Here is a 13195-nt window from a genome sequence, read left to right on the forward strand (position 1 = left end):
CTACAAAAATTGCTAGCACTGGTCAGTGTAGCATTAACAATTCAGCCTGGTAGCACTATCGAATCATAGAATAGTGCAGCACAGAAAGAGGCTATTCGGCCCATCGAGTCTGTGCCAGTTCTTTCAAAGAGCAATCCAGTTAGTCCCGCTCTTTCCCCAAAACCCTTAGTATTTATCCAATTCCTTTTTGAAGGCTACTATTGAATCTGTTTCCACCACCCTATTAGGCAGTGCATTCCAAATCCTGCATTCCACTCGGTGCGTAAAAAGTTTTTCCTCCTGTCGCCTCTGGTTCTTTTGCCAATTACCTTAAATCTGTGCCCTCTGGTTATTGACCCTTCAGCCACTGGAAACAGTTTCCTTTATTTACCCTATCTATTATGCACTGCACAGAGACATGGTCCCAGCTTGTACTCTCAGGCTTTTCATCATTTCAGTTGAGGGGGTTTTAACCAACTGTTGTTAGGGAATGTTGCTTCCAGATGTCGCGTGTTCGACCATCTAGGGAGGATGGAGGAAAAGAAAGACACTTTCACAGCCAATTAAGTATTGTAAGTGTAGTCACTGTTGTAATGTAGGGAAACTCGGCAGCCAATTTGCACACAGCATGACCAATAAACAGTCATGAGATAAGTGGCCATGCAATCTGTTTTAGTGATGTTGGTTGAGGGATAAATGTTGGCCAGGACACCGGGGAAAACACCCCAGCTCTTATTCGAATATTGCCGTGGGATCTTTTACGTTCACCTGAGAGGGCAGACATCTCATCTGAAAGACACTGAATTCGTTTATAATCAGAGTTGCATACTAAGCAAGGAAAACTAGGTCATTGTTAATAAAAGAAAACATAAACGAGAAGGAAGAAGGAACTAACTTGCATTTACATAACGCTTTTCACAACCTCAGGATGTCCCAAAATGCTTCACAGCCAATGAATTACTTTTGAAGTGTAGTCATTGTTGTTAAGCAGGCAATGCAACAGCCAATTTGTGCACAGCAAGGTCCCACAAACAGCAAATGAGAAAGAAGTCCAGTTAATCTGTTTTGGTGGTGCTGGTTAAGGGATTAATGTTGGCCAGGGTACGAGCGACACTCTTCAGCTCTTCTTCACAGAAGGGCCATGGGATCATTTACATCCACCTGAACAGGCGGATGGAGCCTTGGTTTGGCATTTCATCCAAAGGGTGCCACTTTCGACAATGCAGCACTCCTTCTCTACCGAAGTGTTGGCGCAGAATCAATGGGTCGAATGACCTCCTTCTGTGCTGTATTATTCTATGATTACACGCTCAAATCCTGGAGTGGGGTTTGAACCTGTGAACTCCTGACTCAGAGGTGAGAGAGAGCTCCTACTGAACCAAACCAACAAAATTGTGCTTCATTATTAGCTATTTGTTTAAACCAGCTTTACCGAAGAGTGAAGTTTAGCACTTGTCAAAAGTATTGCCACTTTGAGATTTTCAGCTAAGATTAGAACACATCACGCTAACCAACAACTGTTTTCTTTGTTAAAAACAATCAGTTTGGACTAAATGACTTTAAAATAGGCCAGTCACCTTTGCGGTGAATGCTGGTGCAGTTTTGTGGAGGTTTTCAGTGTACCATTTTGAGGGTGTTGTGAATACTTTTACTTGACAGCTGTAAGTAGAAAACTAAATGTACATATTACATAGAATTTTACAGCACAGAAACAGGCCATTCGGCCCAACTGGTTCATGCCGGCAGTTATGCTCCACACGAGCCACTTCCCACCTATTGATGTGGAAATGGTATGCAAAAAGTAACATTCAGATAAACATACCAATAATATTGTACTTTTCCCACATAACAAGAATTTAAAACATAATTGCTCGAGATGATAGGCACAGGGTAGCTCCTATTTCTAAGCTGGGAACTAGAAACACTTGGTGCATTAATTGTGTTTGACCAAACTGTGTGTGGTTTGTATTTGGATAAAACAATGAACTCTGAATCCAAGCTCTGATGAAAATATCACATACATTGCACATTTAAAAGATGCTTGTGGCATGTACAGTCTCATCTATCGTTCTGCCTTTAGAAAAAGCATCCAGACCAGACAGCAGGGTATTTGAATAAGATGCATAATACAAGACCAAGAAGTTATTTTATGTTTAATTGAAACTACCATTTTGTATGGCAAGTCTTAAGCTGCTTAATTCTGAATATTAATTGACTACCCTGCTATTTTCTCTAGCACCAAGATATGCTCTTCACCTTGCAAAACATTATCAAACAGCAGATTTCTGATTTATAGAACCCATCTGGAAAACTGCAGTCAGTGGAAAACAGTCTCACTCAGGTGGGCACATTACCTCATTACCCTAGTGATAATGAATGTGGGAAGTAAACCTAATGTCAATCCCTGTATTACTCTCAACCATGAACTGTGTTGATTAATAGCCAGCATTATGTACAGATCAACACTCAAGCCACCTTGCTCTAACCATTTGCACCGAGTTGGAAAACCTTTGCAAACAACAAGTTCCTGTTAATCAGTCACAGCTCTTAGTACACATGACAATCAATCTAAACACCTTCCAATATATGAACAAAAATATTGGCGAAGAGGATTAGGCAGAATTCTGCCATTTCAAACTGAGGGTCAACATTACAAATGCCTGCTCACCAAGGGAGAAAAATAAGAATATTAAACCGGGGATCTTGCTTTTCTACAAATGTAATGCATTATAGATTTTAAATCAAATGATAAGGATGGAACTTACTGAGGTCGATAGCTTCCCAGTTTTTACCCTTCTGAAATGACATTAGCCAAATTTAATAAAGTACATTTTTTTTAATTCACTAAAATGTACATCTGTGCCAAAACAATTCTATTTAACTTAAAATATCTCTTCACTAATCAATGATTTTGAGCGGCTATGATGTGCCGAATTAAAGAGGGAGGAAATTCTCGGGGCAGTGGGTGTGATTTTGGTTCCAGCACTCCCCCATTCTATACAAAAAAACATTGTTTCATTTCATTTTTTTTTGCAGGAACATTAGTTTTCATGCACCCGCCACCCCCCGCCGCTCCCATGGAGACCCCTGAATCCTGTGTTCCTCGCTGCTAGGCCACTACGGTGATATCACTTACACAGCAATGTTCCTGAGCAAACCTGGAGTGGCTCCACAGAAAACAGTGGAGACTGTGAATTTGGACAAATTGGAGATCTGCTCTGGAGCTGCAGGACCCAAGAGAATCCTGCTGGCTGCTGAGGAGTTCTGATTGTTCTAAAAATCAAATGATAGAAAAATATTTAGCACAGTTCTCACAACCTTTGTGTAGCACCCGCCCCAAGCAGGATAGCAGCCGCATCCAATTAGCATTGCAGCACTGCTTGCAACATTGCAAACGCGTGCCCAATCCGTGACTAACAGCAGCTTCATCTAATCATCATCAAGACACAGATTCACAAACGGGCCAAACAAATGGGAGTGAATTTATATACAGTCAACTCTTGTTTAAATGGCACTTAATCATCCCGAATACTTTAATAACTGGCAAAATAGATGACCAGTAATCTTGCCGAATCCATCCAGCACTCATTTTGCCGAGTCCGAGTCTCCCGCAGTGATTGAGTTAGTCAGTGGTTTTTATTTTTGTTTGTGTTAAAAATTGCCTTGGTAGGTGTACCTCTCTGTTAACCAGAATTTTTCATCAGCCGGCACCATCCTGGTCCCATAGGTGCCGGATACGAAAGAGTTTACTGTATTGAAAGATGAGGATCATATTCCCAAATTGCAACAAGCAGCAACCAAATTTTCCCTTTTACATTTTTTTAGTTTGAGTTACTAATCCAAACTAACAGTTTCTAAAATATTTTAAGGCCATTATCTTATTCTGCCTTGTTTCCACCACCCCCCCCCCCCAAATTTCCAGGCATATTTACCACTTAAATCCACACCATGAAACACTCACCACCATGCCCCCAAAACATCTATATATATTTTCTTTTTAAATCGGACCACTACTTCTTTTGAAAGGACATACCTTGGCTCCACAGCTGGTCAGTTCTGCAATTCGACCGGTGAGAACCGATGAGTTGGGGTCGCACTTCTAAATGTTCACTGGGATATTGCAGTGAATCGTAGCTAAGTTATTGATACAATAGGGACACATCACCTGCAATTGGGCTTTGTCCTTTACAGATTTTGTTCGACAAGACTGATTTTTTGTTTTTCTTTTCATTTGCTTTATTAGATTAATGGAGCTAATAACGTTTCTATTTGAAACTCATTGTAAAATTCCAATTTGAAAAATAAACCTTTTGAAGTAGGTGTTTTTTTTTTTTTTTTTTAAGGGCGGGGGGGTGTCTGCTGAGCTCACAGCTAAACAACTCCAGGAAACATCCTGCTTATGCCACTGCAAAGACCTCAAAAGTAAATCAGTAAGGCATGGAATGAAAACATTGTATGGTCATTATTGCACAGCCGAATTTCAGACTCAAACTTGACTTCAGCCTCCAGCCGACCAATATTTCTGAAAAATAACGATACATGGAATCATAAACTGAAAAAGTTCTTCAGTTAAAAGCTCAAATTAAACTATAGCAGAAACTTGTTAAGTGTAATGAGGAAAAAAAACCAATAAAATCCAGTAATTATTTTGTTACCATCACAAGATCATAACCATTGGAATCAATTTATTGTTCCCAGAAAACAATTCACATTTCTACCATAAAATACTTTTATATAACACCAATGAAAAAGTCAATTTTAGCTAAGTTAATTCACATCAATCTTATCATCTCTGATTCTATAAAAAAAACAGCTTAAATCACACCTTTTTAAAGGATTTCACCTTTCTAAACAGAAATATTGCTTACTGTTTCAGGCAGTTACTTTATCAAAATAGCAAAGGTAAATGGTCTCTCCTCTACACAAGAGTCATCATCCACGCCAAGAATACACTGAGATGCCATGTTTAACTTACAAAATAGCAAGAGTGGTCCATCTCATCAAGTGACATATAATGGAGCTAAAGTCCACAGAGCAAGCAACAAACTCGCGGTCTCCAGGCCACTGCCGCATAGTAAACAATATACTGAATGCTCCGTGAACATATATTTCACTTCTTCGAGATAACAATACACTGTAAATAGGATTTATTAACATTTTGAAACAGATAATTCTGTTCCTTCAGATTTTCCTCAAGTAAGGAAGCTTGTCTTTGTATGAAAAGCAAATTTGTAAACGTCAGGTTTTCAATATTTATATACCAAGTTGAAAGAACCAAAGGCTTGCATTTCTAGCCCATCTTTCACAACCTCAGGACGTCCCAAATCACTTGACAGCCAGTCAAGTATTTTCAAGTATTATCACTCTGTTGCAATGAAGGAAACACAGCAGCCAATTTGCACACACCAAGGTCCCACTAACAGCAATGTGATAATGACCAAATAATCTATTATAGTGATGTTGATTAAGGGACAAATATTTGCCAGGACACCAGGGAGAACGCCCTTGGCTTTCTTTGAAATAATGCCATGGGATCTTTTACGGCAGACCGAGCCTTGGTTCAACATTTCATCTGAAAGACAGGACTTCTGTCAGTACTGTACTGGGTGCGTGCTCAAGTTCTGCTCAGTTCTCTTGACCTTCTGACTCAGAGGAGAGAGTGCTACCCACTGAGCCACGGCTGACATCTCAAGCCAGGAAGCAAGACCAACAAGAAATATTGGGAGTGATTCTGTGACTTCGCCCCTGGCAGAAACAGGGCAGTTCCCCGAAAATGGTGGGGAATGACCTGCAGCTCCGTTCCCAGTGACGGTGTGGCTGTCACTATATTCCTGAGGGCTGACTGCCAGATGGCCAGAGCACCCACCTGAGTCATGCGGTCATCTCTTTCAAATTGCGCTCCTATGACATAAGGCCTTGATTTTAAAATTCTCATCCTGGTTTTCAAATCCCTCCATTGCCTCGCCCCTCCCCATCTCACTAATCTTCGAAATATCTGTGCTCCTCCAATTCTGGCCTCTTGAACATCCCCGATTTTCATCGCTCCACCATCGGTGGCCGTGCCTTCAGCTGCCTGGGCCCTAAGCTCTGGAATTCCCCCTTCCTTCTCCACCTCGCTCCTCCTTTAAGACACTCCTTAAAACCTACCTCATCTGCCTTAATATCTCCTTACATGGCTCGCTGTCAAATTTTGTTTTATAATGCTCCTGTGAAGCTCCTTGGGATGTTTTACTACGTTAAAGGCGCTATATAAATACAAGTTGTTGTATGTAGAGCTCCGATTGCCTCAAACGCTCCGCCCAGTATCAGCTGGTGGTCCAGCCAAAGAGGAGCCCGGCAGGCAAGTTTGAATTTATTTCTGTGGGACTAAGAGCAAAAGTGCTCCTGCAGGAGCAACAAAAACAACCTGGGCTGTTGCCACACCGGGTCCCACTCACCTCCCAAGATCCGACCTTGGACTCCCAATATTGCGGCAGACCAGAGCTGCCCCAGCTGCTTGTTTTCCGCCAGCCCAATGCTGACTAAGTCCGGTCCCTCAAGGTGGACCGTGCCTCCTGTCGGGATTATTGGGCGGCTGAACATGGTTCAGGGGTGGGAGGGGGGGTTAGAATCATAGAATGATACAGCACAGGAGGAGACCCTTCATGCCTGTGCTGGCTCTTTGGTAGAGCTATCCAATTAATCCCCTGCTTTTTCCTCACAGCCCTGTAAAATTTTTGCCCTTCAAGTATTTAGGGGTTGGGGGCAATATATCCCATTATCCTTATCAAGCAAACTAATTAGTTTTCTAGCGAAATACGGAAATTGCCCTTGCCACAATTGATGGAAACCACGTCCGCTGGTTGTCGGCAATAATACTGTATGAAAACTAAAGTAAATATCTGATTTATAACTGATACTGCATACAACATGTCAACCTCGCTTCAACTTATTCAAACAAAAAAAATGCTCTCGTTAACCTCCTTCATCCATGGCGATTAAGACATTATATAATGAAACCAGATAACCAGGCAAGCAGAATATAATTGCACTTTCCTATCAGTTCACTGTACTTGTATATTTTTTTGTAATTCCCCAAATTATTTTGCCTGATTTGTACATGCTGAAGCTGTTAATCTACCAAAAACCTCAGAGGTGTGAAGAAACTGTGTCTTCGAAGAATACAACAAAAATAACTTGTATTTATATTGCGCCTTTAACGTAGTAAAACTTCCCAAGGCGCTGCACAGGAGCGTTATAAGACAAAAAGATTTGACACCAAGTCACCTAAGGAGAAATTAGGGTAGGTGACCAAAAGCTTGGTCAAAGAGGTAGGTTTTAAGGAGCGTCTTAAAGGAGAGAGGTAACGAGGCGGAGAGGTTTAGGCAGGGATTTCCAGAGCTTAAGCCCTAGACAACTGAAGGCATGGCCTCCAATGGTTGAGCGATTATCATCAGGGATACTAAGGAGGACATTATTAGAATACTCCTAGAATTGTTTCTCCTTTATATCCCGCATTGTGTGTATTATCTCCGATAACCGCTAAAACGTAAATTATGCACAAAGCAAAATACTGCAGATGCTGGAAATCTACAAACAAAGACAGAATAGGCTGGAAATACTCAGCAGATTAGGCAGCAGGGATTACTCAGCTGGAGTGTTGTGGACAATTCTGGGCAGCGCACTTCAGGAAAGATGTAAAGGCCTTAGAAAGGGTACAGAGAAGGTTTACCAGGATGGTACCAGGGATGAAGCACTTTAGTTATAAGGAGAGGTTGGAAAACTTAGGACTGTTCTCCTTGGAGCAGTGAAGATTAAGAGGTGGCCCAATAGAGGTTTTCAAGATGCTGAGAGGTTTTGATAGAGAGAGAAAAACTATTCCCTCAGGCGAGTGCGTCAATAACCAGAGGTCATAGATTTAAAATCATTGGCAAAAGATCTAGAGGGGAGATGCAGAAATTTGTTTTCTCTGAGGGTTGTCGGGATCTGGAATGCTCTCCCTGAAAAGATGGTGGAAGCTGATTCCATAAATCATTTTAAAAGGGAGTTGGACAGGTCCTTGAGGATGAGGAATTTACTGGGTTATGGACAAAAAGCAGGGATGTGAGACAAAGCACGACTGCACTTTCAAAGAGCCAGCACAGGCACGATGGGCTGAATGGCCTGAATGGCCTCCTTCTGTGCTGTAAGTTTCTATGATGTGTGGAGAAACAGAAATCAGTCAGATGATGTTCCAGATCTTAAGACCCTTCTGCAGGACTGCCAGTCGTGAGGAAGAGTCTCAAGACCTGGAACATCGACTGATTGATTTCTGTTTCATCACAGATGTGACCTGACCGGCTGAGTATTTCCAGCATTTTGTCATCATCCTTTATTAAGAAAACGTAGCATTTTACTTTTTGATTGGGGCCCGATTAAGATACATTAATGTCAAAACTGTTAAACCACCAGGTGAAACCTAGCAGCTTTTAAGATGAACATGGCTGATTGGTTCTGCACTTCAGCAACTATACAGGGGAGGTGCAGAAGAAGAATAAAGACCACACAACCATAAAGTCATTCCTGCCCATTCAAAGTAACGAGATCTTTCATGTTCATCTGTTTGCAGGGTACAGGTAAATCCCTTCAGAAAAAGATACATTACAGTGGGGGCCTTCCCCTCTTAGTTAAGTGCAGATGGAAAGTTGATCTTGAGCAGCTAAAGTACCACTAGGAAAAGATCCAACTAATATGTGAAATATGACGTGGCAGAATAAGCATTGCTGCACAAAAAAAAGGAAATGCATTAAAATAATCTGCTGTGCTGTTCCACAATTTAAGGAGCTTAGCCCCAGAACATCTGCAAATGCCAAGATGCATCTACCCAGGAGTTCGAGCTCCAAGGTTCACAGGGTATCAGCGGTCTCGTTTCATGTGGCAATAATGGGCGCCTGCGCCACCACGATTACATCTAGGGCACCTGTCATGTTCAAGAGACCAACAAGTCCAGCACAGGTAGCTGGATTCGGGAGGAGGATGGATCTCTTCTTTACCAAAGTCCTGACCTGGACCCCCAGGTGGGGCCCTGTTTGACCGATGGATGGTTGGTACACACCACCAATGTTCCACTGGATTACTATGTTGACCATAAAAGCAGCAAGTTCCCAATTTGGGAGTCCCCGGCCCTAACCCCCACCCCGCCCCAAGACTGATGGCCTTGTTTGGGACAGGCGGAGCAACCACAAGGCCAATCAGGAATTCTTACTTTAGGCCAGGTCCTGACTCAGGTCCTGGCCCAACTTACAGCCCTTCCAGTGGGCTCATGCCCAGGTTATGGTGGGAGTACATCGGAAGGGCTGAGATTTTTAACACCTTATTTTAGCTGATCTCTGGAAAAATGTACTCGCTTCTTTCAGATTGGAGTTTAAATTTCATCAGTTTAGTTCTGGCTAGAAAGATAATCATTTATTGAACTGGACTGTAAATTGTCATTAGATGTTCTAATGATGATGGTCAATCTAATTATAAACAACAATAACTTACATTTATAAAGCGCCTTTAACGTAGCAATACATCCCAGAGCACTTCACAAGAGCATTATCAATCAAAATTTGACACGAGCCACTGAAGGAGATATTAGGACAGGTGACCAAAGAGGTACGTTTTAAGAAGTATCTTAAGGGAGGACAGAGAGGTAGAGGGGCGGAGAGGTTTAGGGAGGGAATTCCAGAGCTTAGGGCCTAGGCAGCTGAAGTCACGGCCACCAATGGTGGAGCGATTAAAATCGGGGATGCGCAAGATACCAGAATTAGAGGATCGCAGAGATCTCGGAAGGTTGTAAGGGCGCGAGGAGGTTATCCTTTCACAATAATAAGGTATCAACATATACAATCTGTACATGGATTTTGAATTAAAACCAATTTTCTGGTTCTTACATCGACATCATTGTAGCCTAGGGGTGTGCCAGAGGTAGGAATGACAATCCAATTTGTAAGTCAAAGACACCGTTCTCGATGAAGCTTGTGCAATTCAGAGGAATTCAGCTTCAGACCAGTCAAGTTTGTTCGCATCAAGAACTGTACTGAAAGAATGCACACAAATGGGCCATGTGGGTGGCCACACTTTGTCACATGTTACTTAAATAAAAAATCGTAGCAACTAATTTTTTTATCTCAGTCATTTATATATGAAAAGTAGGCAACTCCAGGAGAGGCTGAAACCAAGCAAATCTGCACCAAGCCTTACAATAACCCCCCCCCCCACAGATGAGTTTGAAAATAGACGCAATGCAAAGACACCTTCACCAATATCTCGTACAGCACACTCACTCGACTTTGCAGTTTCACTCGAAGGATGGAGAAGGAATCAGCTTTTACACAGTAGGATCACTGCATAAATTGGAAGGATTCTTGAAACAATATTATATACCTGCAACATGCTCGAGGTCAAATACTTAACCAAAAGTTCCTTTCACTTTCAAGAGGTTACTTTACGACTAACACGCATTACCGTTAATCACAGCATTAAGATATTGGGACATGAAACAAACACTTGTCATCGCAAAGCAAAATAGAAAATAACGCATTTAATTTCAACATCAAAAGAGCAAATCCAAAGTCTGATTCACTGCACAAATCCTTCAAATTTTAAACAGCTTCCTATTAAAACAGAATTAACTGCAAAGAAGGGATCTTCAAAAAGGAGGCTCAACACTAAAATAAATGTTATCGTATTTCCTTTCTTTCAGCTGCAGAAGTAGAATCACACTGCTGTCTGCTATCAGCTTTTACTGAAAGTTGAAACTTTGAGTCACTGAAGTGTAACCGATGCATTCAAGATAATTAGCTAGCCCTCTGCACACATTAAGTGCATATACAATGACATCATTGTGAATATCCCCCATCTTTATACCAAAGAGGGCAGCAGCTTCTCGCCAAAACTTTTTCCGCAGACAACTTATGCTAAAATGTAGACGTGCTCATCAATACATCACCCAGCTGCTTCAGACAAAATGGAAGTACTCACGTTTTGCAGGAAGATCATAGCCCAGTGTAATTTTGGCCTCTCCAGTGTTGCATCCGTTTAGTTGGCGGCACGCTGACAACAATTTAGGCCCTGCAGCTCTGTGGATACAGCCATCAACTAGAAGCAAAACAGAATGGAGGCAATCAGAAATCAAAGCAACTCATTGTTCATCTCAGTCATTTACGTTACCACAAGTAATAAAAATAGACAACAACAAAAACAACTTGCATTTATAAAGCAGCTTTGATGCAGTAAAACATCTCAAGGCACTTCACTGGAGCGCTTATCAAACTAAATTTGACACCAAGCCACATGAGAAGCTATTAGGACAGGAACTTGGTCAAAGAGGGAGGTTTTAAGGAACGTCTTAAAGGAGGAGAGAGGCGGAGAGGTTTAGGGAGGGAATGTCAGAGCTTAGAGCCTAGGCAGCTGAAGGCACGGCCGCCAATGGTGGAGCGAGGTCAAATACTTAGGCAGAAGTTACTTTCACTTACAAGAGCTTACTTAATGATTAACATGCTTCACTATTAATCACAGCAAAGATATCGGCACATAATTGACAAAAGAACCAGACATGTGGAGAATGTTTTTATGCAGCGAGTTATGATGATCTGGAACGCACTACCTGAAAGGGTGGTGGAAGCAGAGTCAAGAGTAACTTTCAAAGAGAAGGCCAAAAATTTGCAGAGCTGTGGGAAAAGAGCAGGGGAGTGGAACTAATTGGATAGCTCTACCAAAGAGCCAGCACAGGCACGATGGGCCTTCTTCTGTGTAGTATCATTCTACAATTCTATGAAGCATAGTACATATTTTGAAAGTACAATGAAACTAATATTATATGTGCCATACGGCAATGTAAGTTGGTAAACTGTCTATCCAAAACAAAGCCTTATGTATGTATGCTTTGACTTTTGACTACATTTTGATGTTGGGAGAGCGCAGACAGGATTACACAGGCTTCACTTATACAACAACAACAATTTGCATTTATATAGCGCCTTTAATTGTAGTAAAACATCCCAAGGTGCTTCACAAGAGCGATTATCAAACAAAATTTGACGCTGAGCCACATAAGGAGATATTAGGAAAGAGAACTAAAAGCTTGGTCAAAGAGGTTGGTTTTAAGGAACGTCTTAAAAGAGGAGAGGGAAGAGAGAATGCTAAAGAGGTTAATGTAGGGAATTCCAGAGTTTTGGGCGCAGGCAGCTGAAGGCACGGCCACCAATAGTGGAGTGATTATACTAAGGTGGGTGCGATGCTAAATTCTGCTTCCTGTAGGTGATCTCACATCTCTTGCTCAGTTTTGATTCTAGCGGCTTCCCAAACGTAAGACGCTACACAATTTACATCAGTGCAAAACTGCTTTACATTGACAATAATTGCACTGCATAACTGACTTACATAGGACACCACTGATACAACACGGCACTTTTAAAAGTACACTGATGTTTTTCAACAAAAATTGGGGAGGAGAGACAACTATATAAATGCAAGTTTTCTCTAATTAGAATATACAGTATATATATATAAAACCAAATTATTAATCTGCAACCAATTTTGAGGATGTGAAGCATTCACTCAGGGGAGCTGCTGAAACTTAATGAATGGCATATTTCATGTTCTTTCAAGTGTCACTCTAGATTAGACAGACCATGAAAACTAAAAAGACATTGCAGACAATATTCTCCTCCATCCGCCTACATAAAAGTGCAATTACATGACAAAGATCTGTTCACCAGCATTCCCATCAAAACTACAATCTCATTAAAAAAAATAATCTCTGCGGTACCTTTTCCCAAAAACCATTGTTTATTTCTGTTTTAAGTTTTGAAAACCATCTTTGTTCAGTAGTTATAACGTTAGAAAGAAGTTGAAGTATAATGAACAGTTTAAAAACGCGTTGTTATTCCATCTTTTAATAATATTAAAATGTCTCCAGTAGAACTTCATAATGAACACAATCATGAGAGAAATCATCAGCAATGGCATCGGAATACTAAGATAGAAGATGATCGCAAATCAAGTAGGTACTGTTTCATTTCTACGAACATTGAGCTCTGTTTATTTTTACAATTCCTAGCAGCCTAGCGCACACAAATTCTTGGTTCCTGCATTAGATTAGATAAATATAGCAGGTGTTCAAATTCAGCTGCATCAGAAACATAAGTATCTGTATTTTTTTACCACCTCAGTAGAATGATGCAAGTACACCTCACTTCATTTATCTCCAACC

The 13195-nt window shown here is 41.2% G+C and overlaps 1 protein-coding gene across 2 annotated transcripts in view; it reads right to left on the minus strand.

The window, feature by feature from the left end:
- Positions 1–13195, minus strand: part of macrod2 (mono-ADP ribosylhydrolase 2) — a 1321175-nt gene that overhangs the window by 969764 nt on the left and 338216 nt on the right. For both annotated transcript variants that reach the window (XM_085981648.1, XM_085981646.1), the window contains one exon: positions 10963–11079. In XM_085981648.1, coding sequence (XP_085837774.1) covers positions 10963–11079 — 117 coding nt within the window. The remainder of the gene's footprint in view (positions 1–10962; positions 11080–13195) is intronic.

The sequence above is a fragment of the Somniosus microcephalus genome, chromosome 3 (genome assembly GCF_052327205.1).
Source record: "Somniosus microcephalus isolate GS21.2 chromosome 3, FLI_Smic_1.0, whole genome shotgun sequence".
Lineage (NCBI taxonomy): Eukaryota > Metazoa > Chordata > Chondrichthyes > Squaliformes > Somniosidae > Somniosus > Somniosus microcephalus.